This window comes from Salmo salar, chromosome 21, assembly GCF_965601325.2.
Source record: "Salmo salar chromosome 21, fSalSal1, whole genome shotgun sequence".
NCBI lineage: Eukaryota > Metazoa > Chordata > Actinopteri > Salmoniformes > Salmonidae > Salmo > Salmo salar.
This window is the reverse complement of record NC_138311.1, coordinates 40,032,222-40,059,435: the sequence shown is the minus strand read 5'-3', so window position 1 is coordinate 40,059,435 and position 27,214 is coordinate 40,032,222. Positions and strand designations below refer to the sequence as shown.

The 27,214-nt window shown below is 41.6% G+C and overlaps 1 protein-coding gene across 1 annotated transcript in view; it reads left to right on the top strand.

The window, feature by feature from the left end:
- Positions 1-26,730, top strand: part of LOC106582301 (low-density lipoprotein receptor-related protein 1B) — a 272,131-nt gene extending 245,401 nt beyond the window's left edge. Inside the window, exons 65-75 of the mRNA XM_082967167.1 lie at positions 4,532-4,657; positions 6,560-6,724; positions 10,139-10,300; positions 11,200-11,374; positions 17,585-17,689; positions 19,427-19,540; positions 21,457-21,533; positions 21,931-22,021; positions 22,722-22,872; positions 23,813-23,887; positions 24,983-26,730. Coding sequence (XP_082823293.1) covers positions 4,532-4,657; positions 6,560-6,724; positions 10,139-10,300; positions 11,200-11,374; positions 17,585-17,689; positions 19,427-19,540; positions 21,457-21,533; positions 21,931-22,021; positions 22,722-22,872; positions 23,813-23,887; positions 24,983-25,123 — 1,382 coding nt within the window. The 3' untranslated portion in view covers positions 25,124-26,730. The remainder of the gene's footprint in view (positions 1-4,531; positions 4,658-6,559; positions 6,725-10,138; positions 10,301-11,199; positions 11,375-17,584; positions 17,690-19,426; positions 19,541-21,456; positions 21,534-21,930; positions 22,022-22,721; positions 22,873-23,812; positions 23,888-24,982) is intronic.
- Positions 26,731-27,214: the final 484 nt, after the last annotated feature.

The following is a 27,214-nucleotide window of genomic DNA, read 5'->3' as shown; positions in this document are numbered from 1 at the left end:
TTGGACGTGTAACCGAAAGGTTGCAAGATAAATCCCCGAACTGACAAGGTAAAAATCTGTCGTTCTGCCCCTGAACAAGGCAGTCAACACACTGTTCCAAGGCCATCATTGAAAATAAGAATTTGTTCGTAACTGATTTGCCTAGTTAAATAAAGGTAAAACATGGAAGCATAATAAGGGCAACTAACATGATATTACAGTAACATGCCTTGTCCATTGCTATTTTGGTTAGTTATTATTGTCTTATTTCACTGTAGAGCCTCCAGCCCTGCTCAATATGCCTCAGCTAACTCTCTTGTCCCACCTCCCACACATGCGGTGACCTCACCTGGTTTAATTGATGTCTCTAGAGACAATACCTCTCTCATCGTCACTCAATGCCTAGGTTTACCTCCACTGTATTCACATCCTACCCTACCTTTGTCTGTACATTATGCATTAAATCTATTCTACCGCGCCCAGAAGCCTGCTCCTTTTACTCTCTGTTCCGTACGTACTAGACGACCAGTTCTTATAGCCTTTAGCCGTACCCTTATCCTACTCCTCCTCTGGTGATGTAGAGGTTAATCCAGGCCCTGCAATGCCTAGCTCCACTCTCATTCCCCAGGCGCTCTCATTTGTTGACTTCTGTAACCTTAAAAGCCTTGGTTTCATGCATGTTAACATTAGAAGCATCCTCCCTAAGTTTGCTTTATTCACTGCTTTAGCACACTCTGCCAACCCGGATGTCCTGGTTTAGGACGGCCACCAAATCCCTGAAATCTCCATCCCTAACTATAACTATTTCCGACAAGATAGAACTGTCAAAGGGGGCGGAGTTGCAATCTACTGCAGAGATAGCCTGCAGAGTTCTGTCTTACTATCCAGGTCTGTGCCTAAACAATTTGAGCTTCTACTTTTAAAAATCCACCTTTCCAAAAACAAGTCCCTCATCGTTGTCGCTTGCTATAGACCACCTTCTGCCCCCAGCTGTGCCCTGTACACCATATGTGAATTGATTGCCCCTCATCTATCTTCAGAGCTTGTGCTGTTAGGTGACCTAAACTGGGACATGCTTAACACCCTGTCCATCCTACAATCTAAGCTTGATGCCCTCAATCTCACACAAATTATCAATGAACCTACCAGGTACAACCCCAAATCCGTAAACACAGGCACCCTCATAGATCTCAGCGATCACTGCCTCTTCGCTTGCGTCCATAATGGGTCTGCAGTCAAACGACCACCCCTCATCACTGTCAAACGCTCCCTAAAACACGTGAGCGAGCAGGCCTTTCTAATCGACCTGGCCCAGGTATCCTGGAAGGATATTGACCTCATTCCATCAGTAGAAGATGCCTGGTTATTCTTTAAAAGTGCTTTTCTCTCAATCTTAAATAAGCTTTTCCCATTCAAAATTTTTTGAATCAGGAACAGATATAGCCCACGGTTCACTCCAGACCTGACTGCCCTTGACCAGCACTAAAACATCCTGTGGCATACTGTATTAGCGTCGAATAGCCCCCGCGATATGCAACTTTTCAGGGAAGTTAGGAACCAATATACACAGTCAGTTAGGAAAGCAAAGGCTAGCTTTTTCAAACAGAAATTTGCATCCTGCAGCACAAACTCCAAAAAGTTCTGGGACACTGTAAAGTCCATGGAGAATAAGAGCACCTCCTCCCAGCTGCCCACTGCAATGAGGCTAGGAAACACTGTCACCACTGATAAATCCACGATAATAGAGCATTTCAATAAGAATTTTTCTACGGCTGGCCATGCTTTCCAGCTGGCCACCCCTACCCTGGTCAACAGCCCTGCACCCCCCCACAGCAACTTGCCCAAGCCTACCCCATTTCTCCTTCGCCCAAATCCAGATAGCAGATGTTCTGAAAGAGCTGCAAAATTTGGACTGCTACAAATCAGCAGGGCTAGACAATCTGGACCCTCTGTTTCTAAAATGATCAGCCGAAATTGTTGCAACCCCTATTACTAGCCTGTTCATCCTCTCTTTTGTACTTCGGCGATGTCATTTACAAAATAGCCTCCAACACTCTCCTCAGCAAATTGGATGCAGTCTATCACAGTGCTATCCGTTTTGTCACCAAAGCCCCACATACTACCCACCACTGCGACCTGTATGCTAGGTAAAGCCCCGCCTTATCTCAACTCACTGGTCACCATAGCAGTGCGCTGCAGCCCTAGCACGCGCTGCACCCGTAGCACGCGCTGCAGCAGGTATATTTCACTGGTTAACCCCAAAGCCAATTCCTCCTTTGGCCGCCTTTTCCTTCCAGTTCTCTGCTGCCAATGACTGGAAAGAATTGCAAAAATCACTTAAGCTTGAGACTCATATCTCCCTCACTAACTTAAGCTCCTTCTGTCAGAGCAGCTCACAGATCACTGGACCCTTACATATCCCATCTGTAAATAGCCCATCCAACTACCTCATCCCCATACTGTATTTATTCATTTATTTTGCTCCTTTGCACCCCAGTATCTCTACTTGCACATTCATCTTCTGCACATCTATCACGCCAGTGTTTAATTGCTATATTGTAATTACTTCGCTGACTCATCTCATCTCCCATGTTAGGAGCAATCAAACAAATATATCCTTCATTCTCTATCTCTCCACTTCTCTTTTCACTGTAGCTCTCGGTTGCTATTTGTTATCTGTATCGTGTTTAGAGTTGTGGAGCGTCAGACACTAAAGGGCAGCTGAACCGTTCCCCAAAGACCCATTAGTCCAGCTTCTGCTGCTGCTCTCTGTTTATTATCTATGCATCGTCATTTTACCTCTATCTACATGTATATATTACCTCAATTGCCTTGACTAACCTGTGCCCCTGCACATTTACTCTGTACCGGTACCCCCGTATATAGCCTCGCTACTGTTATTTTATTGGTGCTTTTTAATCATTTGTTATTTTTCTATTTTCTATTTTTATTTTTATTTTTTATTTATGTTTTACTTCAGCTTATTTTAGTAAATACTTTCTTGACACTTATTTTTCTTAAAACTGCATTGTTGGTTAAGGACCTGTTGTATTCGGCGCATGTGAAAAATAAAATGAGATTTGATTTATGTAGCCTATTCTTTGGGCAGCAGAAGTTACAGCACAGCTAGCAGAACAGGAAGACAAGGAGTGTTACATACTGACCAGACCGCACGTGTGCTGATTTTGTCCCCCCACACCAGAAGCGATCAGGACACGCAGGTTGAAATATCAAAACAAACTCTGAACCAATTATATTAATTTGGGGACAGGTCCAAAAGCATTAAACATTTATGGCAATTTAGCTAGCTATCTTGCTGTTGCTAGCTCATTTCTAATGGGATCTAAACATCGGGTTGCGATTTTACCTGAAATGCACAATTTCCTCTACTCCGACAATTAATCCACAGATAAAAAACTGAATTTGATTATAGTCATCTCTCCTTCCTTCAGGCTTCTTCTTCTTCTTTGGACTTTAAATGGCGGTTGGAAAGCAACTTTAAGGTGCATTGTCACAACCGTCTGGCGTGTGGTCCTCAGTTCATCTTTCAATCACCCACGTGGGTAAATGTGCCTAAAATCCAGTGAGGAGATGGGAGAGGCAGGACTTGCAGCGTGTCGAGCGCCACAAATAGAATCAAGTTCTATTTTAGTGCCTGACTATGCAATGATTGAATAACATGTACGTGTACATTTATTTTGCAAAGCACGCGACGCGTCCGGGTCTGGTCAGCATGTTGCTGTTGTTTTGATGTCTTCAGCAGAACACATGGACACTATTCTTTCGCTAGCTTTGAACCACGATGATCCCTATCACCCCAAACACAGTAAATTGGTGTAATTGGAGAACTGTGTTTTTTTTGTTATTATTGAAAACCCAACGCTTCCATTGACTTATTGGAGGAATATGGCAGCATGCTGCTGATGTGGTGCATATCAAAGTAGTGTTCACTAACAGGAAAGGAAACGGGGATACCTAGTCAGTTGTGCAATTGAATGCATTCAACTGAAATGTGTCTTCCGCATTTAACTCAACCCCTCTGAATCAGAGAGGTGCGAGGTGCAGCCTTAATCGAAATCTATGTCATCGGCGCACAGGTATAGTAGTGCTTTGGGACCAGGAATTGAGTGGAATATGGACCATATTTCTTGTTGATTCTGAATAGAAATACATTTGTGCACAGTATGAACTAAATCCATAATGTTTAGCCTCTTCCCTGTCTGTTTGCCTCAGAATGTTTAATGGAGCAATAGTAATAAAGGAGTGGATGTTTTTTATTTGACGGCTGTATTGAATGATAAATCGTCTTGGCATTTTAATAGTTTTATTTAACTAGGAAGTGAGTTAAGAACATTGTTATTTACAGTGACGGCCTACCCCAGCCAAACCCGGTCGATGCTGGGCCAATTGTGAGCCGCCCTATGGGACTCCCAATCACGGGCGGATGTGATACAGCCTGTATTTGAACCAGGGACTGTAGTGGCGCCTCTTGCACTGAGATGCAGTGCCTTAAACCACTGCGCCACTCGGTTTGCCTCTTGTCTTTCTGCAGCGGTCAACCCGTGCATGAGAATGAACTGTGACTTCATGTGTCTACTGAACCCAACGGGCGCCACCTGCACCTGTCCAGAAGGGAAGGTACTGGTCAACGGCTCCTGCAGTGATGTCAACGTCTCAGGTAAGCTCGTTAAGACCCCTGCTTAGACCTCACCTACTGCCTGCAAATGTAATTTCACCTCTAAAACTGCTACAATAGCAAGACCCAGCTGAGAAGGAACTTGGCCAAGTAAAATCTTTCTGAATCGCTCAGCATTTTGTGTACAGTCGTGTCCAAAAGTTTTGAGAATGACACAAATATACATTTTCACAAAGTCTGCTGCCTCAGTTTGTATGATGGCAATTTGCATATACTCCAGAATGTTATGAAGAGTGAACAGATGAATTGCAATTAATTGCAAAGTCCCTCTTTGCCATGCAAATGAACTGAATCCCCAAAAAACATTTCCACTGCATTTCAGCCCTGCCACAAAAGCACCAGCTGACATCATGTCAGTGATTCTCTCGTTAACCCAGGTGTGAGTGTTGACGAGGACAAGGCTGGAGATCACTCTGTCATGCTGATTGAGTTCGAATAACAGACTGGAAGCTTCAAAAGGAGGGTGGTGCTTGGAATCATTGTTCTTCCTCTGTCAAACATAGTTACCTACAAGGAAACACGTGCCGTCATCATTGCTTTGCACAAAAAGGGCTTCACAGGCAAGGATATTGCTGCCAGTAAGATTGCACCTAAATCAACCATTTATCGGATCATCAAGAACTTCAAGGAGAGCGGTTCAATTGTTGGGAAGAAGGCTTCAGGGAGCCCAAGAAAGTCCAGCAAGCGCCAGGACCGTCTCCTAAAGTTGATTCAGCTGCAGGATCGGGGTACCACCAGTACAGAGCTTGCTCAGGAATGGCAGCAGGCAGGTGTGAGTGCATCTGCACACACAGTGAGGCGAAGACTTTTGGAGGATGGCGGTGTCAAGAAGGGCAGCAAAGAAGCCACTTCTCTCCAGGAAAAACATCAGGGACAGACTGATATTCTGCAAAAGGTACAGGGATTGGACTGCTGAGGACTGGGGTAAAGTCATTTTCTCGGATGAATTCCCTCTCCGATTGTTTGGGGCATCCGGAAAAAAGCTTGTCCGGAGAAGACAAGGTGAGCGCTACCATCAGTCCTGTGTCATGCCAACAGTAAAGCATCCTGAGACCATTCATGTGTGGGGTTGCTTCTCAGCCAAGGGAGTGGGCTCACTCACAATTTTGCCTAAGAACACAAATTTTGCCTAAGAACATGAATAAAGAATGGTACCAACACATCCTCCGAGAGCAACTTCTCCCAACCATCCAGGAACTGTTTGGTGACGAACAATGCCTTTTCCAGCATGATGGAGCACCTTGCCATAAGGCAAAAGTGATAACTAAGTGGCTTGGGGAACAAAACATCGATATTTTGGGTCCATGGCCAGGAAACTCCCCAGACCTTAATCCCATTGAGAACTTGTTGTCAATCCTCAAGAGGTGGGTGGACAAACAAAACCCCACAAATTCTGACAAACTCCAAGCATTGATTATGCAAGAATGGACTGCCATCAGTCAGGATGTGGCCCAGAAGTTAATTGACAGCATGCCAGGGCAGATTGCAGAGGTCTTGAAAAAGAAGGGTCAACACTGCAAATATTGACTCTTTGCATCAACTTCATGTAATTGTCAATAAAAGCCTTTGACACTTATGAAATGCTTGTAATTATACTTCACTATTCCATAGTAACATCTGACGAAGACACTGAAGCAGCAAACTTTGTGGAAATTAATATTTGTGTCATTCTCAAAACTATTGGCCACGACTGTACTTCAAAAGAAGACTTGAAATTATAGCATAAGATGACATGCTTGTGCAATATCAACCTCTTTTTACTGGCCCAGGGCTAAATTCATGTCTCTGTAGACACTGATCATATTCATAGTTTACAAATAAAAGGTACTTCAAAAACAAGATCATCATAATGAACATACTGTACGGTGTCTTGATGTGTTGAAGGCGAGCTGTGTCGGCCACCGTGTGAGAACGGCGGGCGCTGCCTTGCCAATGAGAAAGGGGACTGGCGCTGCTACTGCTGGCCTGACTTTTCTGGAGAACGCTGTGAGGTCAATCACTGCACCGACTACTGCCTCAATGGAGGCACTTGCATGGGCTCACCGCTGGGTGAGTCTGCTGTTAAAATCCATATATTGATTGGTGGATGGCTGGATTGATTGATCATGCGATTGACATAAGGTGTTATGTGCCCAGGTGTCTTTACTAATAAGTTGTTAAGTTGAAGAACTCTCTAGGTTGTTCGGAGTGAGCAATATCTGAAGATGCTTGTGCTGCAGTATTACAACATTGATAGATTTATTTTGGTAGTATAAGCATGAAGCATATTAGGCTTTGTGTACACAGGCAGCCCAATTATGATCTTCTTTTGACAAATCAGGTCAGCTCTGAAAAAGATCTGATGTGAAAAGATGTGATGTGTCAAAAGACCAATTAGTGGAAGAGTTATCATATTTGAGCTGCCTGTGTAAACGCAGCCCTAGAGTCAAGACATTTTAAAAACTGAACTGATCATGTGTCATATTGTTTGCCACTCATCCTGTCTAACATGGATAAACTAAAATAGTGCAGAACACTTGAGTTTTACTTTATGTCTCTTTGCTACATAATGCATGCAAGAGGGCAATTATTCACAACATCTCAGTCTCTTACCACTGATGGACTGTGTGGACTCACAAGAGATATTACCCATAGAGATAGATACATTTGGGTAACTGTGGTTTCCTGACGTTACTCAAATAAATCATACATGTTGTGAAGGTTTGTGTAAATGTTAAATCGCTTCATGGATTGCAAGAAAGGCATTTCACTGTACTTGTGCATGTGACATTAAAACTTGAAACCAAAAAATGCCGAAAGTCCATTTTAGAGAGTGTGCTAAGTATAATACCTGAATGTTGAACGCTGACATGAATAACATAAATACGGTGATTGAACAGTTGTAATGCTCCTGTCATGACTGGGGTAGATACAGTGCATTCAGAAAGTATTCAGACGCCTTGACTTTTCCCACATTTTGTTACGTTACAGCCTTATTCTAAAATGGATTAAATCTATTTTTCCCCTCATCAATCTACACACAATACCCCAAAATGACAAAGCAAAAACTGTTTTTTAGAAATTTGTGCAAATGTATTAAAAATGTAAATATGACATTTACATAAGTATTCAGACCCTTTACTCTGTACTTTGTTGAAGCACCTTTGACAGTGATTACAGCTTCGAGTCTTTTTGGGTATGACTCTATAAGCTTGGCACACTTGCATTTGGTGAGTTTCTCCCATTCTTCTCTGCAGATCCTCTCAAGCTCTGTCAGGTTGGATGGGAAGCGTCGCTGCACAGGTATTTTCAGGTTTCTCCAGAGATGTTCGATTGGGTTCAAGTCCGGGCTCTGGCTGGGCCACTCAAGGACATTCAGAGACTTGTCCCGAAGCCACTCCTGCATTGTCTTGGCTGTGTGCTTAGGGTTGTTGTTCTGTTGGAAGGTGAACTTTCGCCCAGTCTGAGGTCCTGAGCGCTCTGGGGCAGGTTTTCATCAAGGATCTCTCTGTACTTTGCTCCGTTCATCTTTCCCTCGATCCTGACTAGTCTCCCAGTCCCTGTCGCTGAAAAACATCCCCACAGCATGAAGCTGCCACCACCATGATTCACCGTAGTGATGGAGACAGGTTTCCTCCAGGCGTGACGCATGGCATTCAGAGAACACTTTTTCTCATGTTCTGAGAGTCCTTTAGGTGCCTTTTGACAAACTCCAAGCGGGCTGCCATGTGCCTTTTACTGAGGACTGGCTTCCGTCTGGCCACTCTAACATAAAGGCCTGTTTGGTGAAGTGCTGCAGAGATGGTTGTCCTTCTGGAAGGTTCTCCCATCTCCACAGAGGAACTCTGGAGCTCTGTCAGAGTGACTTGGTCATCTCCCCCGATTGTTCAGTTTGGCCGGTCGGCCAGCTCTAGGAAGAGTCTTGGTGGTTCCAAACTTCTTCCATTTAAGAATGATGGAGGCCACTGTGTTCTTAGGGTCCTTCAATGCTGCAGAAATGTTTTGGTACCCTTCCCCAGATCTGTGCCTCGACACAATCCTGTCTCAGCGCTCTACGGACAATTCCTTCGACCTAGTGGCTTGGTATTTGCTTTGACATGCACTTTCAACTGTGGGACCTTGTACAGACAGGTGTGTGCCTTTCCAAATCACATCCAATCAGTTGCATTTACCACAGGTGGACTCCAATCAAGTTGTAGAAACATCTCAGTTATGATCAATGGAAACAGGATGCACTTGAGCTCAATTTCGAGTCTCATAGCAAAGGGAATGAATACTTACGTAAATAAGGTATTTCTGTTTTTTATTTTTCATACATTTACAAAAAATGTCCAAAAACCTGTTTTCACTTCGTCATTATGGGATTATTGTGTGTAGATTGATGAGGTAAAAATGAAATGAAATCTTTTTTAGAATAAGGCTCTAACATAACAAAATGTGGAAAAAGTCAAGGCGTCTGAATTCTTTCCGAATGCACTGCACAGTATTTAGACACTGGTCTACGACTTTTGAGTTTAATCTTTTAGTCTGGAAGTGAAATGTTTCCCCTTTAAACATATTTTCTCATCACCTCGTAATAAATGTGTCATCTTTCATTAAATACTTTATCTTGCAACAGTCTGGCCATTCTATTCACAATATCTAAGTACACTCTTGCCCAGGGGGAATGAAGACCAGCTATTTGATAGTTTAGGAATAATATGTTGAAAACATGATCTCAGTCGATTGACTTCAAGCTGTCAGTCTTTTGTATTATGACAACAGTATTTGGCTAGTGAGCTTGACAGGTGCGTGAAATGTGTTTCAGTGATATGCAATAACTTATTCATATGTGAGTGAAGCAAAGTGAGTATCGCAGCAGGATTTTAAATTATTTGGAGAGTTGCAGGCAAGTTTTGTTCTTTCTTTGTTGACGATCAGTCTTATTTTGTGCTTGGTTCACTAGCCCAGTCAGTGCTCTGTGTTATATGTCCAATGCAGTCAAAGAGGAGTGAAAAAAAGTGATGGGATATTTGTTCTGCTGCTGGGCATACAGGCACTGACTGTTCGGTCTGTTTATTCATGCTTTGCGACTGACTGATTTTTCATAAAGTAAGAGGTTTCACTGTGTTGAGCAGGCATGGGGAGTATTGCTCTTAACGAGCGATGGAAGCTGAGCTTGGGAGAGCTTACTGTCAAATGTTTTTCCTCAAGTACCCCAGTTTGGTGATAAGGAGAACAGGCCTCACTGGAGGCAGCCACTGTTATCAATTAAAGGACTGGAAATATTTCAATTATATCTCTCTGACCTCCAGGGACCTTGTGTTATTAAGAATCCGCTATCTTTGGTTTTTCGGATACTTGATACTCAGCTTTGGGAACAAGAACACACAGCCTTAAAAACACTTGAGTTGATAACCATGCACATAATTGTCAGCCAAACTTCTCTTCTCTCCCCCTTTCTCCCACCCTCTCCTTCCTCCGTCCTCTCCTCTCTCCCACCAGGCAAGCCAACATGTCGGTGCCCTGTAGGGTTTACAGGTCCATTCTGTGAGAAACGGGTGTGTGATAACCACTGTCTGAATGGTGGTACCTGTGATGTCAGCTTAGGGAACCAGCCGGTGTGCCGCTGCATGGCAGAGTATACTGGAGACCGCTGTCTTTACCGTGAGTAAAGGGATCCAATTGCATATTGACTCTTGGAGTTGCCCAATGTTTCTTGTGGTGATCCTCTATAGCTTTGTTTGTAGAGCATGGCTCTTGCAATGCCAGGATAGTGGGTTTGATTTCTGGGACCACCTATACATAAAAAATGTATGCCTGCATTACTGTAGCTCGCTTAAGATAAAAGTGTCTGCTAAATGGCATCTATTGTATTGATGTCAAAATATATCTTGGGGAGGGCCACATTTATATTGCAAGTGGTATGGAGAGCCTCTGATTTGTTATGAGGGGAACAGCCCCCCCCCCCCCTCCCTCCTTAGTCACACTCTCTAGAAATCAGAAATCTTTTCAGTTTTTCATATTTAAGGTTCCAACAACAACAAGAAAGTCTAAATAAAAAAAAAAACTGTTTGTTTTTACCAGAAAGGACAATTCCTTCTTAGCTACAAATACCACGTTTGGGCGAGAGAGTAATTATAAATGCCCCTCTAAACAACGTCTGGGGGTTTCTGTGCTGCACTGATAAATATGTCCTTCTCTTATGTAGGCTTTGTCATTATAAATTGTGAGGAAAACAATTTCAACTGACACTATTAGTGCATTCCAACTGTTACTTGCCCAAGGGGTGATACGTTTTCATCTATGGATGAGATGCCATTTGTTGCAGATAATTAAGTCTCATTAAAAGCCTGTAAAATTCTAATCAAACCAGCTAAAACTATGCTCCGTTTCCTCATTATGAAATGCACCTCTCTCTCTACTTTTTTCTCTCTCTCCCTCTGTTTTTTTCTCTCTCAATATCTCTCCCTCTCTCTCTATCTCCCTGTCTCTGTCTCTCTATCTATCTTATTCTCTCTCTCCATGTCTCTTTCTCTTTCCTCTGTTCTTTCTCTCCTCTGCAGACATCTGCCACCACTACTGTGTAAACTCCAAGGCCTGTACATTGTCCAGTAGTGGCCATGTAGAGTGTGTGTGTCCGGTCAGATACGAGGGAAACAAATGTGAGGTGGATAAGTGCCTGAGGTGCCATGGAGCACCTTGCCTCATCAACGATGATACAGCAGATGTGGTCTGCAAGTGAGTTACAACATTGCTTTATATTCTGTGTTGGGTTAACACCTTACACAGTAAAACCAAGTGATTAGTATCTGCACACATAAATATACTCTCTTCTGTTACACTTTTTACATGTGTCAAGGCATTTCAAATTTAATTTCAGAACATAAACACCAGAACATGTTTATTTTCTGTAACATTTTTTAAACACATGAACACGTTTATTCAGCACAAGTTGTTAAGGTTTAAACACTGGGGGTGTTGTTTTAACAGGACGTGAAGATGTATTAGCATATTTCCTAGTATGCTTTTCGAGTGAATGTGAGAGACACAGTACGCACCCATGACTGTGTTTGATAGTGACAGAGAGATAGTTGTTGCATTCAGTAGGTTCTATTTCACAGTCTTCACCAAGTGTATGCTTAAGTAGATGTTCCAATTAAAAGTAAACCAACATACAGTGCTTTTATAAAGTATTTAGACTCCTTGACTTTTTCCACATTTTCTTAAATTACAGCCTTATTCTAAAATGAAAAAAACATCAAAATTCCTCAGTAATCTACATGCAATAACCGATAATGACAAAGCAAAAAAAGGTTTTAACATTATGGGGCAAATTTATAACAAATAAAAAACAGAAATACTTTATTTCCTTAAGTATTCAGAACCTTTTGCTATGAGACTCGAAATTGAGCTCATTGCATCCTGTTATCCATTGATCATCCTTAAGATGTTTCAACAACTTCATTGGAGTCCACCTGTGTTAAATCCAATTGAATGGACATTATTTGAAAAGGCACACACCTGTCTATATAAGGTCCCACAGTTGACAGTGCATGTCAGAGCAAAAACCAAGCCATGAGATCGAAGGAATTGTCCGTAGAACTCCGAGACAGGATTGTGTCGAGGCACAGATCTGGAAAGGATACCAAAAAATGTCTGCAGAGTTGAAGGTCCCCAAGAATATAGCGGCCTCCATCATTCTTAAATGGAAGAAGTTTGGAACGACCAAGACTCTTCTTAGAGCTGGCCACCCGGCCAAACTGAGCAATCGGGTGAGAAGGGCCTTGGTCAGGGAGGTGACCAAGAACCTGATGTTCACTCTTACAGAGCTCCAGAGAGCCTCTGTGGAGATGGGAGAACCTTCCAGAAGGACAACTATCTCTGCAGCACTCCACCAATCAGGCCTTTATGGTAGTGACCAGATGGATGCCACTCCTCAGTAAAATGCATGACAGCCCGCTTGGAGTTTACCAAAAGTCACCTAAAGACAGTCAGACCATGAGAAACAAGATTCTCTGGTCTGATGAAAACAAGATTGAACTCTTTGTCCTGAATGCCAAATGTCACGCCTGGAAGAAACCTGGAACCATCCCTACAGTGAAGCATGGTGGTGGCAGCATCATTCTGTGGGGATGTTTTTTAGTGGCGGGGACTGGGAGACCAGTTAGGATCGAGGCAAAGATGAACGGAGCAAAGTACAGAGAGATCCTTGATCATATCAAATCAAATGTTACTTGTCACATGCGCCAAATACAACAGGTGTAGACCTTACCATGAAATGCTTACTTACAAACCCTTAACCACGAATGCAGTTCAAGAAATAGAGTTAAGAAAATATTTACTAAATAAACTCAAATAAACCAAAACAGTAACACAATAAAATAACAATAACGAGGCAAAATACAGCGGGTACCGGTACAGAGTCAAGGGGTAAAGTGACTATGCATAGATAATAAACTGCGAGTAGCAGCAGTGTAAAAACAAAGGGTGGGGAAGGGGTGTCATGGGTGGCCATTTGATTAATTGTTCAGCAGTCTTATGGCTTAGGGGTAGAAGCTGTTAAGGAGCCTTTTGGACCTAGACTTGGTGCTCTGGTACTGCTTGCCGTGCGGTTGCAGAGAGAACAGTCTATGACCTGGGTGACTGGAGTCTGACAATTTTTTGGGCCTTCCTCTGACACCGCCTAGTACATAGGCTCTGGATGGCAGGAAGCTTGGTCCCAGTGATGTACTGGGCCGTACACACTACCCTCTGTAGCGCCGTATGGTTGGATGCCGAGCAGTTGCCATACCAGGTGGGGATTTAACCAGTCAGCATGCTCTCGATGGTGCAGCTGTAGAACTTTTTGAGGATCTGGGGACCCATGACAAATCTTTTCAGTCTCCAGAGGGGCAAAAGCTGTTGTCGTGTCCTCTTCACGACTGTCTTGGTGTGTTTGGACCATAATAGTTTGTTGGTGATGTGGACACCAAGGAACTTGAAACTCTCGACCCACTCCACTACAGCCCTGTCAATGTTAATGGGGGCTTGTTCGGCCCTCCTTTTCTTGTAGTCCGCAATCAGTTCCTTTGTCTTGCTCACGTTGAGGGAGAGGTTATTGTCCTGGCACCATTCTGCCAGGTTTCTGGCCTCCTCCCTATAGGCTGTCACATCATTGTCGGTGATCAGGCCTACCACTGTTGTATCATCAGCAAACTTAATGATGTTGTTGGAGTCGTGCTTGGCCATGCAGTCGTCGGTGAACAGGGAGTACAGAAGGGGACCAAGCACGCACTCCTGAGGGACCCCTGTGTTGTGGATCAGCATGGCAGATGTGTTGTTGCCTACCCTTACCACCTGGGAGCGTCCAGTCAGGAGGTCCAGGATCCAGTTGCAGAAGGAGGTGTTTAGTCCCAGGGTCCTTAGCTTAGTGATGAGCTTTGAGGGCACTATGGTTTTGAATGCTGCGCTGTTGTCAATGAACAGCATTCTCACATAGGTGTTCCTTTTGTCCAGGTGGGAATAGGCATTGTGGAGTGTGATTGAGATTGCGTTCATCTATGGATCTGTTGGGGTGGTATCCGATTTGGAGTGGGTCTAGTGTTTCTGGGATGATGGTGTTGATGTGTGTCATGACGAGCCTTTCAAAGCACTTCAAGGCTACCAACGTGAGTGCTACATGTGGTAGTCATTTAGGAAGGTTACCTTCACTTTCTTGGGCACAGAGGCTATGGTGGTCTGCTTGAAACATCTAGGTATTACAGACTTGGTCAGAGAGAGGTTGAAAATATCAGTGAAGACACTTGCCAGTTGGTCCGCGCATGCTCTGAGTACACATCCTGGTAATCTGTCTGTTTAACCTCTTTAGGGGGTGTGGGATGCTACCGTCCCACCTGGCCAACATCCAGTGAAATTGCAAAGCGCCAAATTCAAAAACAGAAATACTCATTATAAAAATTCAGAAAACATACAAGTGTTATACATCGGTTTAAAGATTAACTTCTTGTTAATACAACCACAGTGTCAGATTTCAAAAAGGCTTTACGGTGAATGCATACCATGCGATTATCTGAGAACAGGGCCCAGCAGACAAATCATTACAAAAAGTTACCAGCCAAGTAGAGGAGTTACACAAGTCAGAAATAGTGATAAAATGAATGACTTACCTTTGATGATCTTCGTATGGTTGCACTCACAATACTCCCATTTACTCAATAAATGTTCGTTTTGTTCGATAAAGTCCCTCTTTATATCCAAAAAATGACGTTTTGTTTGCACATTTTTGTTCAGTAATCCACAGGCTCAAAGGCAGTCACAACAGACAGACGAAAAATCTGAGTATCAGTAAAGTTCGTAGAAACATGTCAAACGATGTTTATAATCAATCCTCAGGTTGTTTTAGTCATAATAATCAATAACATTTCAACCGGACAAAAGCTTTGTCAATTTAAAAGGAAAACAAGAAAGGCGTGCTCTCAGTCGTGCACATGAAAAACCTCTGGGACACTAAATGGTCCACTCATTCAAAGTGGTCTTACTCCCTCATTTTTCATTATACAAGCCTGAAACAATTTCTAAAGACTGTTGACATCTAGTGGAAGCCATAGGAAGTGCAATGTGAGTCCTAAATCAATGGATACTGTAATGGCATTCAATAGAAAGCTAGAAAAATAAAAAAATCCCACTTCCTGGAATGATTTTCCTCAGGTTTTCGCCTGCCATATCAGTTCTGTTATACTCACATACATTATTTTAACAGTTTTGGAAACTTTAGAGTGTTTTCTATATGCATATCCTAGCTTCTGGGCCTGAGTAGCAGGCAGTTTACTTTTCATCCAGAGGTGAAAATAGTGCCCCCTACCCTAATGAAGTTAAAGGTCTTGCTCACATCGGCTACAGAGAGCGTGATCACACAGTCGTCCTGAACAACTGGTGCTCTCATGCATACTTCAATGTTGCTTTCCTCGAAGTGAGTCTAAAAGGCATTTAAGCTGCTCCAGAGCGCTCAGGACCTGACTGGGACAAAGGTTAATCTTCCAACAGGACAATGACATCCAACCTGACAGAGCTTGAGAGGATCTGCAGAAAAAAAGGGGAAAACTCCCCAAATACAGGTGTGCCAAACTTGTAGTATCATACCCATGAAAACTCGAGGCTGTAGTCTCTGCCAAAGGTGCATCAACAATGTACTGAGTAAAGGGTCTGAATACTTATGTAAATGTGATGTTTCAGTTTTTATTTTTCCTAAATTAGCAAACATTTCTAAAAACCTGTTTTTGCTTTGTCATTATGAAGTAATGTGTTTAAATTGATAAGGAGAAAAAAAACAATTTAATCAATTATAGAATAAGGCTCTAACGTAACTAAATGTGGAAAAAGTCAAGGGGTCTGAATACTTTCCAAAGGCACTGTATAATGCTTTTCATAAGACATTTAGTTTAGGCCTAATTATCGTCAACATTGTGGTCTCAAAATCCTGGCACATGGGCAACATCAGACCTCCAAGTCACAATATGCTTGTTACTGAAATTATGAGTAATTCCTATCAGAATCTTGTCAGAGGAAGGATAGACAACAGTTGGAATATTTTATCACCCACAACCTACACTAAGCGTGACTGCTATGGTGAACTACTTAATAACTAGACTACCTAAACCATCTAAACTGGAACAACCATCTCAGTAACGGGTACAATAAGTCCAACCCCTTACAGATTGCATTAGTTTTTGGAAATGTTTAGTTATTTATCTTTTTATAGTATAAGATCAATTAATCAATCAATGTGCATGAGGAAACATATATTTTAAAACAACCTATTCTAAAAATCAGTTAGCAGAAATGAACTCGAGTAACAACACCACCCGATTGAAAAGCTTTCTTGAATCAAATGTCCTGTTCAGTTGGGAAGAAATGTAGAAATGTAGATAAGGTAGCAGACATTCAGTGCCAAGCCGCACTGCTCACTTAACCTGGAAGCTAGCCGCACCAATGTGTCGGAGGAAACACCGTACAACTGGCAACCGAAGTCAACATGCCCGGCCCGCCACAAGGAGTCACTACAGCGCGATGGGACAAGGACATCCTGGCAGGCCAAACTCTCCCCTAACCCGGACGACGCTGGGCCAATTGTGTGCCGCCTCATGGGTCTCCCGATCAGCTGTGACACAGCACGGGATCGAACCCAGGTCTGTAGTGACACCTCCACTGCAATGCAGTGCCTTAGACTGCTGTGCCACTCAGTAAAACCTCAAATCACATTTTATGACTAAATTCATTCTAAACCAGTTGATGGGGAAGTAAACACTAGTGTTTAAAATCTGAACACTTGGGAGATATAGGTGTTCTCCTGGTTGAAAACTGACTGTAAAAAGCTGACTATATTCAAATAAAATAAAATGTATCATGGTTAATATTGGATTCTAAACACCTGCGTTTAAGATGAGAACACTTACTGGCAAATCTAAATGCCTAATGTTGAAGTTTTAAACACTGACGTTTAGGTTATAAACATGTCACATGTTTCATGGTTTTACAGTGTAGAGCTAATGCTTGATGTACTGTAGTTGAATAGTCTTCCATCTAAAGATTTTACCGATGTATTTTCTATGGTTAAAGTTTTTATTTCTTTTATTTAACCTTTATTTAATTAGGCAAGTCAGTTAAGAACAAATTCTTATTTACAATGACGGCCTTCCAAAAGGTGAAAGGTTTTGTCCAATATACGTTTTGTCCAAATATTGGACAAAACACAAATCACGACAACAGAGACAACACTACATAAAGAGAGACCTAAAGACAATAAATTGCATTTACAAATCACAGATTCAAATATTTCAATGCATTTGACAACAGAAAATAGGCCTTAATCACTACGGATAATCCGTAGTCTTGCATTTCCAAACAATGTAAGAAAGACATAAACCGTGGGCCAACCATCAGTGACACCACCTTTCCTCTATTTTCCTCCAGCTGTACTAATGGCAGGATAGCACCCAGCTGTAAACTATGTGATGGCTACTGTTACAACGGAGGTACCTGCCACCTGGACCCTGACACCAACCTACCCTTCTGTCAGTAAGTACAGTAACTACTAGCAACAGCCCGGAATAACAATAGCCTAAGAATGTTCTCTATTTGTACTTTATTCTTTCTTTGTTCTTCATTACCATTCAGTTATGCCAGGAAGGCTGGCCTATAAAGGAACCAAAACTCATTGGTATTTTATTCTAATGATTGATTTTTGAAAATAAGTGGGGAGTTGTTTTTCTTTTTTCTTTTTTTACACAGGGCTAAGATCCTAAGTAAAGAGAATGTTTGACACCAGTGGATGCAGGCCATGTCATAGCAGGAGGCAGGATGTTAGGGCTCAATAAGAGAATGAGTCACACCTGGCTGTGGATATAGATCTTTAGAAAGCTAGCCCTCTGTGGCAGAGTAGAAGTAATACAGCTCTGCGTGGGGTACAGCTACAGACATTGGAAGGTAACTGAAACTACTGAAACATTACTGTTCAGAACATATCACACTGTTCTTTTGTCAGTGTGTTTCTTCTCGGTGGTAGGTTTCAGGAGAACAATTTTGTATTTTGATCTTCAGTGGTAAGGACAGTGTTACACACGCTATGAGCAGCAGGAACTCAATGGCATTGACTGGTAGAGGACAATAGATTGGCTCTCAGAGACCTGTGGGAATCATCCAGGAAAGAGAATGCTCTGCGCTTCTGGTAGTCCACAAATATTAATTTCAGCTCTGCTATTATCAGGTGTGGTTAAATGTTAAAGACCTCCCTACAAAGATGATTGGAAATCCATCTGAAAAGACGAACCTTGTTGCTCTATCTTTTTACTGTCCCATTGTCCATTCAATTAAATGTGTGGCCGTGACTGGCACGATTCAAGGGATATAATCAATTTCTATGCAAATGATCCCATCTCTTTTTCCACACGGTTAACAGATCTAGAGAATGTGGTTTATTCATTGGGGCGGCAGCGTAGCCTAGTGGTTAGAGCGTTGGACTAGTAACCGAAAGGATCGAATCCCCGAGCTGAAAAGGTACAAATCTGTCGTTCTGCCCCTGAACAAGGCAGTTAACCCACTGTTCCTAGGCCGTCATTGAAAATAAGAATTTGTTCTTAACTGACTTGCCTAGTTAAATAAAGGTCAAATAAATTGGCTGCGAGGCATAGAGATTTGGTGCGATGATGGATATGTCTGTGTCAAGAAATCATAATGTTTGACCTTAAACTATAACAGAGTAAATTACTATCTCATCCAAGCCACCCCAGAAACTCCACAAGCAGAAATATCATTGAGATGGTAATTAGCAGAAAACTGTCTTAAAGGTCTAAGGGATTTTCAAAACTGATCAGTGTGTTCCGCCAGTAAATATTCTACATGTATATAAACATAAAGTGGGCATTACAATTGTTTTGATGAATTATCAAGATCAACATGTTCCTAACTAATCAGAATTTGCTTATGTTTGTTATTTTTCTGTATTGAAATGTTTCTGTTCATTTTGTTTAAATACTGTAAATAAGCTTGCGAATTTATAACAACATTCTGAAAATGTATATATTTTTTCCTCAATGGATATAGCTGTCATTAGTTTATTTAGCTAAACATAACGTTTCTACTGTAGTTTAGTTTAGATTACTTTATTCATCATGAATGATACAAACAAACAAAAAATATTTTAGAACAAATCTATGAAGTATTTTGTTTGTTGCCATGTTGAAAGGTTTCCATCTGCCTATACAATACCTAGCCTGGTTGTTTTTATCGCTATCACTCCACCACACTGTTTTACAGCTGCACGTCAGGGTTCAAGAACCAACGTTGTGATGAGCTGGCCAACCCATGTGATTACTTCTGTCAGAATGAGGGGATGTGCACTATCACTGCCCTTAACAAACCCCGCTGCAAGTAGGTCCCTTCCTACATCACTTCCTGTGGCTGTTCCAGAGGTCTCACCCTCCCACCTCTCGTCATTCAGCTCCATTTCGGCCAATATGATGCTCTATATGGCTGTTCCAGCGGTCTCACCCTCCACCCTCTCATCATTCAGCTTCATTTCAGTCAGTTTGATGGTCTATATAACACTTTCCCACCTCTAAAAGAGTATTTACTCCCTCTTCAACTAACTGCTAACCAACTGCATGTCATACAGCCCGAGCTGACATGCCCTTCGAGTGACATTCAAGTGCTGTCTGATTGTGAATATAGGGGATCTGTTGTCATCAATGCATGTTTGGTGATTCATTTTGCAATGTGTTAAGAGACAGAAAATCTGGAGTTGGGATTGCATGGTCTCTGCTGTAGCTCTGAAATAAATCCATTCACAAGCATGTCAGGGATTATGCTGTTTTTTTTCTCTTTTTTCTTTTATTTCACCTTTATTTAACCAGGTAGGCCAATTGAGAACAAGTTCTCATTTACAACTGCGACCTGGCCAAGATAAAGCAAAGCAATGCGACACAGACAACAACACAGAGTTACACATGGAATAAACAAACGTACAGTCAATAACACAATTGAAAAAAAGTCTATATACAGTGTGTGCAAATGTCGTGAGGAGGTAAGGCAATAAATAGGCCATAGTAGTGAAGTAATTACAATTTAGCAAATTAGCACTGGAGTGATAGATGTGCAGATGATGATGTGCAGGTAGAAATACTGGTGTGCAAAAGAGCAAAAAAGTAAATGCAAACAATATGGGGATGAGGTAGGTAGATTGGATGGGCTATTTACAGATGGGTTGTGTACAGCTGCAGTGATCGGTTAGCTGCTCAGATAGCTGATGTTTAAAGTTAGTGAGGGAGATATAAGTTGTTGGCTTTGGGGATGACCAGTGAAATATACCTGCTGGATCTCGTGCTACGGGTGGGTGTTGTTATCGTGACCAGTGAGCTGAGATAAGGCGGAGCTTTACCTAGTAAAGACTTATAGATGACCTGGAGCCAGTGGCTCTGGCGACGAATATGTAGCGAGGGCCAGCCGACGAGAGCATACAGGTCGCAGTGGTGGGTGGTATATGAGGCTTTGGTGACGAAACAGATGGCACTGTGATAGACTACATCCAGTTTGCTGAGTAGAGTGTTGGAGGCTATTTTGTAAATGACTTTGCCGAAGTCGAGGATCGGTAGGATAGTCAGTTTTACGAGGGTATGTTTACGGGGGTATGTTTAAATAGATTACAAACCCTTTTACAGATCCGCTCATCAGTTGCTTATCAGATCTTACCTAGTATTTTCCCTAACAATATTTTATTTGATATTTTACCCATCAGAAAGGATGATTAATTTGTAACCCCCCCTCCATTAAAATGCATGATTGTTTGTGCTGTGACATTCTTTCCATAAGGGAATGATTCATTGTCTATATGCGTGGTATGCAATTCTTATTTCTGATCATTTGGTGTTGTGATTCTTGGAGTGCATGTAATTTAGTCTAATTTCATTCCTTCCATCACCAAACAGTTGCAGTGTTCAGATCGCTCATGCTTTACATACACCTCAGCGTCAATCATGCCCAATAGGAAATCACCTCCTAACTAGTCATTCATTACTCCCATTGGATCCCATCCAAACAACAAACCAGATGACTCCATATTGTCATACTGTTTTCTGCTGAATATTCATCCTGTTAATCTACTCACTATGTTTTCTAACCAGCACTACTTTTAGATGTCTTCTATCCAAAAAGGGTTTCTCTAAGAAAATCTGTAAAAATGTTATCCATGGTTGAGTGTCTGTTCCCATAGCACTCGTTTTATGTGTTGATTAAGGTAGAGACAGCTAAAGACTATGGTTGTTTTCTCCTCTCTGATTGGTCTGTTCCAGGTGTTCAGTCAATTGGGCAGGCACACAGTGTGAAAGGCCCGCCCCCAAGAGCAGCAGATCAGACAACACCAGTGGAGGTGAGTGCAGAATTCAAATGACTCACCCAGTGTCATACACGGCTTACTACCCATCCTCTAGTTAGCCTTATTGTTGTGGTCAGATGGATTGTCTACTACTGTAATATATACCCCCATCTGCTTTGGCTGTTCAAGAAAGCTCATTGGATGACATTTTACGTACGTTATTATCCAGAGCAACTTAGAGGAGCAACTAGGGTTAAGTGCGTTGCTCGAAGGGCACATGAGCAGATTTTTCACCTAGTCGGTTCTGGGATTTAAACCAGCAACCTTTCAGTTACTGACCCAACGCTCTTAACCACTAGGCTACATGTTAACTCTTGTAATGAGACTGTGATAATGCTAACAGCAATCCAAAATGCTTAAGCAGTTTCATCCTTTCTCTTCTCTGTTTCAGGGAGCATAGCCATTATCGTGCCTCTGGTCCTGCTGGTGATCTTGATCACAACGGTGGTGGCAGGCATTTTCATCTGCAAAAGAAGGCAGAGGTACACTATGTTAAGCCTAATAAGTAACTATGCTGGCTGGTGTGTCCTGTGATATGTGTATAAGTGTATTGCATGTGTTGTGATTTAGATTTTGTGATCACCAGACACATTTTCATATGTGACAATAAAGTGTTAAAATCAATTGAAATGTTGATGTGGCTGGTGATCTCAGGTACAAGCCAGGTCACCTGTGATACAAGTCAGTATTCAACATCCGTGTCTGAGGATGTCTGGCGATGACATGGAAACCGACCGCTAGGGGAAACCGTGAGCACTGTTACCTTCAAGTAGATTTCGGTTTTGCTAGGGTGTTGTGGACAGGGATGGCGGATGTGTGTAAGCACCTGCCTCTGATTCCAAAGGTTGCAAATTGAAATCCAGCGATAGAAAGTTGTGCTTGTTTTAAGCCTATTCCAAACCTTAACCCTTAACCATTCAGAGTTAATGCCTAACCTTAAGATTTCAGAGTTTTTTTCCTAAACTTAACCCTAACCTTAAATATTCGGTTAAGGTTAAGGCCTAAACTTAACCTTAAACACTTTGAAATTTGACATTTGGAACAACTTCGAAATTTGACGTTTGAGAAACATGGATGAACGTCTAATGCTAACGTGAGACTGTGATAGCTAGTTGCAGGTACTGTACAACATACCACAAATGATCTTATGTTAATGAGTGTTAGTTGTCCTCCTCCTCCCAGGGGGAAGAGGGTGACGAGGCAGCCCATGACGAATGGAGGGATCAACGTGGAGATAGGAAATCCTACCTACAACATGTATGAGGTCGATCACGACAACCATGCAGATGCTGGCAGCCTTCTGCGACCAAACTTTACACTGGATCCTCATAAGGTTTGTATTGGAAGACTATGTACAAAATCCACCATTCTTTTTGTGCGTAATAACATTTTATGCAAAAACTCTGTTTGGTTGAATATTGTAAGAGTGTACTGCAAAGGAAAATCTTTTTGTGTTTCTATATTTATTTGGGATAATATAATTTACAGAGACACAACATTGTACTCTCATCTGTTAATCCATCAGTATGCAACCATCATCCATCCATTATTGGTATCATAGTCATGTAATCAGTAGTGTGATTAACAAAATGAGGCTTTAGCATCTCCTCATGTGGCATACTAAATACAATTTCTACCAGACTTTCTGTCCACGGTATGATCTGATATAGATGTTTAGTTACATTAACAGATGGAGCACAAACCTCAGGTATGTGGAGAGAAACATTATTCAGGCGCTCTGTACCAAGGGAACATTTTATCTTCTGTTGATTCATTTTCTTCATGGGCCTCAACACGCACTAACGCCCCGAATACCAAATAAATCATAACAGCTTTACTGATCTATCTTGTTATCTAACTTGCCTGCTACCACTTCAAGCTTAATGCGTTTGCTTCTCGCCATGCCAACTTTGACATCTGGTAGTGTCAGTCCCACCTGGATCCCTTTGCATTAGAAAGGTAGAGGCTGACTGAATCACAAGTAGCTAACTCCACTATAGCGTTTCTTTATCATATCAGTGAATACTGTAGGTGCCATGGTTTTTGTTGAATTTGAATCCTCAATCTAAGTTCTAAAACCAAATATGGATGGACAATTGTTGATCTCATTTTCTAATGATCACATAATTTTGAGTTCCTCACTGATGTTGATATATAATAGATTTTCAGTTGGATTATATCCATATACACTTGTGGTAAAGTGTACAGTATGTTGGTTGAGAACAGGTTGGCCTTGTGGCATGGTGAACATTGGCAGAACTTGTGTGTTGCAGGGCTGGTGTGTGAAGTCCAGTGACCCTCGCACCCTGGGCATACATACTGTTCCCAAGGAGGTGATACCTGGACAGGTGATTTCTCCCATCCTTCCCCTTAGTTTAGACAACCAACCTCTTACAGGGGAAGGCATGCTGTTATGCCGTTCACTATAGAAGGAACAGACATGAGCTGTAGAACGTTTGTAAATCTCTTTTGGAAGGAAACCCGCGGACTTGTCAATTAAAAGGAAGCTGAATGACACTTTTAGTGCATTTTTGTGGTTTTAGATATGATTAAATTAATCTTGAAGTATTTAAAAAGGAAAAGTATTGTTGCACTTGTCAAATTTACCTCTTCTGAATGTATGCTACAACCAATTTGGATAAAACATCCCGTTGGAAAATATCATTGTTAATTTAATGCATATTATGAGTAAACCCTGCGACTGCACATGTAATTCTGTTACTTGGGCTAATGTGCATGAGCTATATCCTTCTTTTTTTCCTGCTACCTTGCAATAACAACCTTAGTCTTAGCTGTGTTCTTAATCTTTAACCTTCTCTAACATAAACATAGAAATGCCAAAGTCGTCTGTTGTCTCTGTGTCGAGAAATAATATTGCAATACTGTGTGTATTGCAGTGCAACATATCAGAAACCTTTTTTTAAAGGGATACTTCGGGATTTTGGCAAAAAAAAGGCCCTTTATCTACTTCCCCAGAGTCAGTTGAACTTGTGGATACCATTTTCGTCTCTGCATGCAGTTTGAAGTAAGTTGCTAACTAGCGCTAGCACAATTGCTAACAAGCTTTAGTGGAAGTTTTTCTTTGAGTGGAAGTCTATGGGTATCTACAAGCATGCTATCAGATACCCATAGAAGTCCAGTCATTGCGCAATGCTAGTTAGCATTGGCTCACGGAACTACCTCTAACTTCCTTCATACTGGACACAGAAACATAACAATGGTATCCACAAGCTCATCTGACTCTGGGGAAGTAGACAAAGGGCATATTGCCAAAATCCTGAAGTATCCTTTTAAGTCACAGTAAGTTATAGTAAGTTACAGATGATATTGTCATCATACAGGGCACCAGATTACGTAGGGTATTTTCCTATGCATTGTTGAGAACTGTGCTAATATGATGTGCCTGTCAAATATCTAACAGCATTTTTACTTCCTCAATGCAGCCCTTGAACTATTCCAACCCAGTGTATGCAAAGATCTACCTTGACGGACAGAACTGTCGCAAACCGGTCATCAACATAGACGAAAGGAGAGGGCTACTCCCAAAGAAACTAGAGGGGACAATTCGCGAAACCGCCGCATAGCCTGACTACACTTTCTACTCCTTTTATACGACAGTGTACAAATGTATAAAAACAAGGAAAATAAGAATTTTCTATTTCCTATCAGGCTCCTGTCCTCTCGGTTAGGTTTGTTGGTTTTTAGCATCAGCATTACCTCTTCAGTTGTGTGCTGAACACTTTGATTTAAAAAAATGTGTTTCCGTTGTTTGCTTTCTGTTTGTCGAACATTTGTTATACAGCACTATTTAGTATATACTGAATGACACTGAAGTAAAGCTGCTGATTTGCAAAAAAACTTAACACCGGTACTCTTCTGTTGTAAACAAACGTCAAGATCGATACAGTACTTATTTCTGAACCTGTATATGTCTGTCTCTTGTTAGGCCGAGATTTAATCAGATCAAGCGTTAACCGGCGATAGCCGACACCCACTTAGCTGATGTTTTGTCGGAGGTGGAACTGTGTTGAATCTGAAATCGGTGAGCAGCTTCTCTTGTGATCATTGTCACGAAGCCAAATCCATCCCATTCGTTTTAGAAGTTCAGAACGAGAAAGTGTAGGCTATGTGGAAATAATGACCTTCAAATTAATCATCATTAAAAAAAATTATGAAGGTAGTCCATCAGCCTCACATTCCAGTGTTTGAACTTGTAAACAAGGTTGCATGGGATTTCTCTTCATTTGACTCTGTGCAGCCAATGGCAATGTCCGCTTTGGTGTCGATTGTGGATTTGACAGTGCTCACGCAGATTCACCTCAGACACTGTCAAAATATCAGCTATGCAGATGTTGGCTAAAACGGATCTAATTGAATTGGGGCCTCAGTGGAACCAACAACGTGTTATTTTGGTGCAGTATACAGATCTAAAGCAGGTTTATATATATCATCTTATAAAACAATAACAATTTGAGATTGGTCAAAGTTTTATGTGCCATGGTTTCCATTGTCATTGATTTCCTCAGAACAAAAACTGTTAATCTTCACAATAACATGTTATAATTTCATGGCTTCATACCTGAGCAATGAAGCTTATTTTCTGTCTTTGTGTTTGTATCGTTTGATTCAGCCAAGATGGAAACAATCCAGAAGTGGCCAAGGTTAGTTTTAAGAGGATTATTTTCCGTTAACCATCTAATTCAGTTCTTTACAGTATTATATCATCATGTTCATGTAATAATTCCAAACATATATATTTGCTCTGCTACAAATAGAAGATATTTTACTGAGGTAACTGAAATGTATATTCCATCTAAGATGTTCTGTTTGGATCACAGAAATTATTGAAAATCAACATGAACGTTATGAGAACAGAATCAGACATCCGTATTTTTGTAGGTCTCTTGTTCCAACAACATATCTGTATCAACTTTCCAGCATAAGGATGTGAACACGGAAAAGGATTTAACACGACTCTATGGCTACAAAGTTACTTTAGATAATTATAAAGATACTTTCTGTCACTTTCAGAAAAGGAAAGACGATAGATATAACACATTTTATAATTTTGTATTTGATTTGTATGTTGTTTGGCTGCTTGTATTTTGAAGAAATGTATTAAATGTAAGTACTTTTATATAAAATGTAAATCAATATAAAATAAAGGGGGTGAATTTCCATTTCAAAATAATTCTTTGGGTTTCTGAAATCTCAGCTTAATAATGGCGCTAACATCAGACTTCAACACGATACAGCTAGTGCTTAAGCAAGACACCTGTTGGAACATTTCCCTTAACTCACATGAAGGGATTTTAGTGACAGAGCTGTCATATTTCTAGGGTTTGATTGGTCCATGACCTAACAAGTCAATCACCAGCTGTGACATCTTATCTGTGGTATGAAACAGGCTCAAAGGACAGGAGGATTAGTGTGTGTGTATGTGTGAGTGTGTGTGTGAAGGCTAAGTGCATTCATTACCTCCAACGATGAACACTCCATCAACGCCCGCCACACAGCACACTGAATGGTAATTCAGTCCCTTGGAGTTATAACACAACGGCCGATTATCTGCACCCCTCTGTGTTTCACCTGCTCCGTCACCATGGCAACTGCACTACCAAGAGGGAGGACAGACCGACTGACTGCTCTTTGTCCAGTGCTGCTCCCAGTTCCGT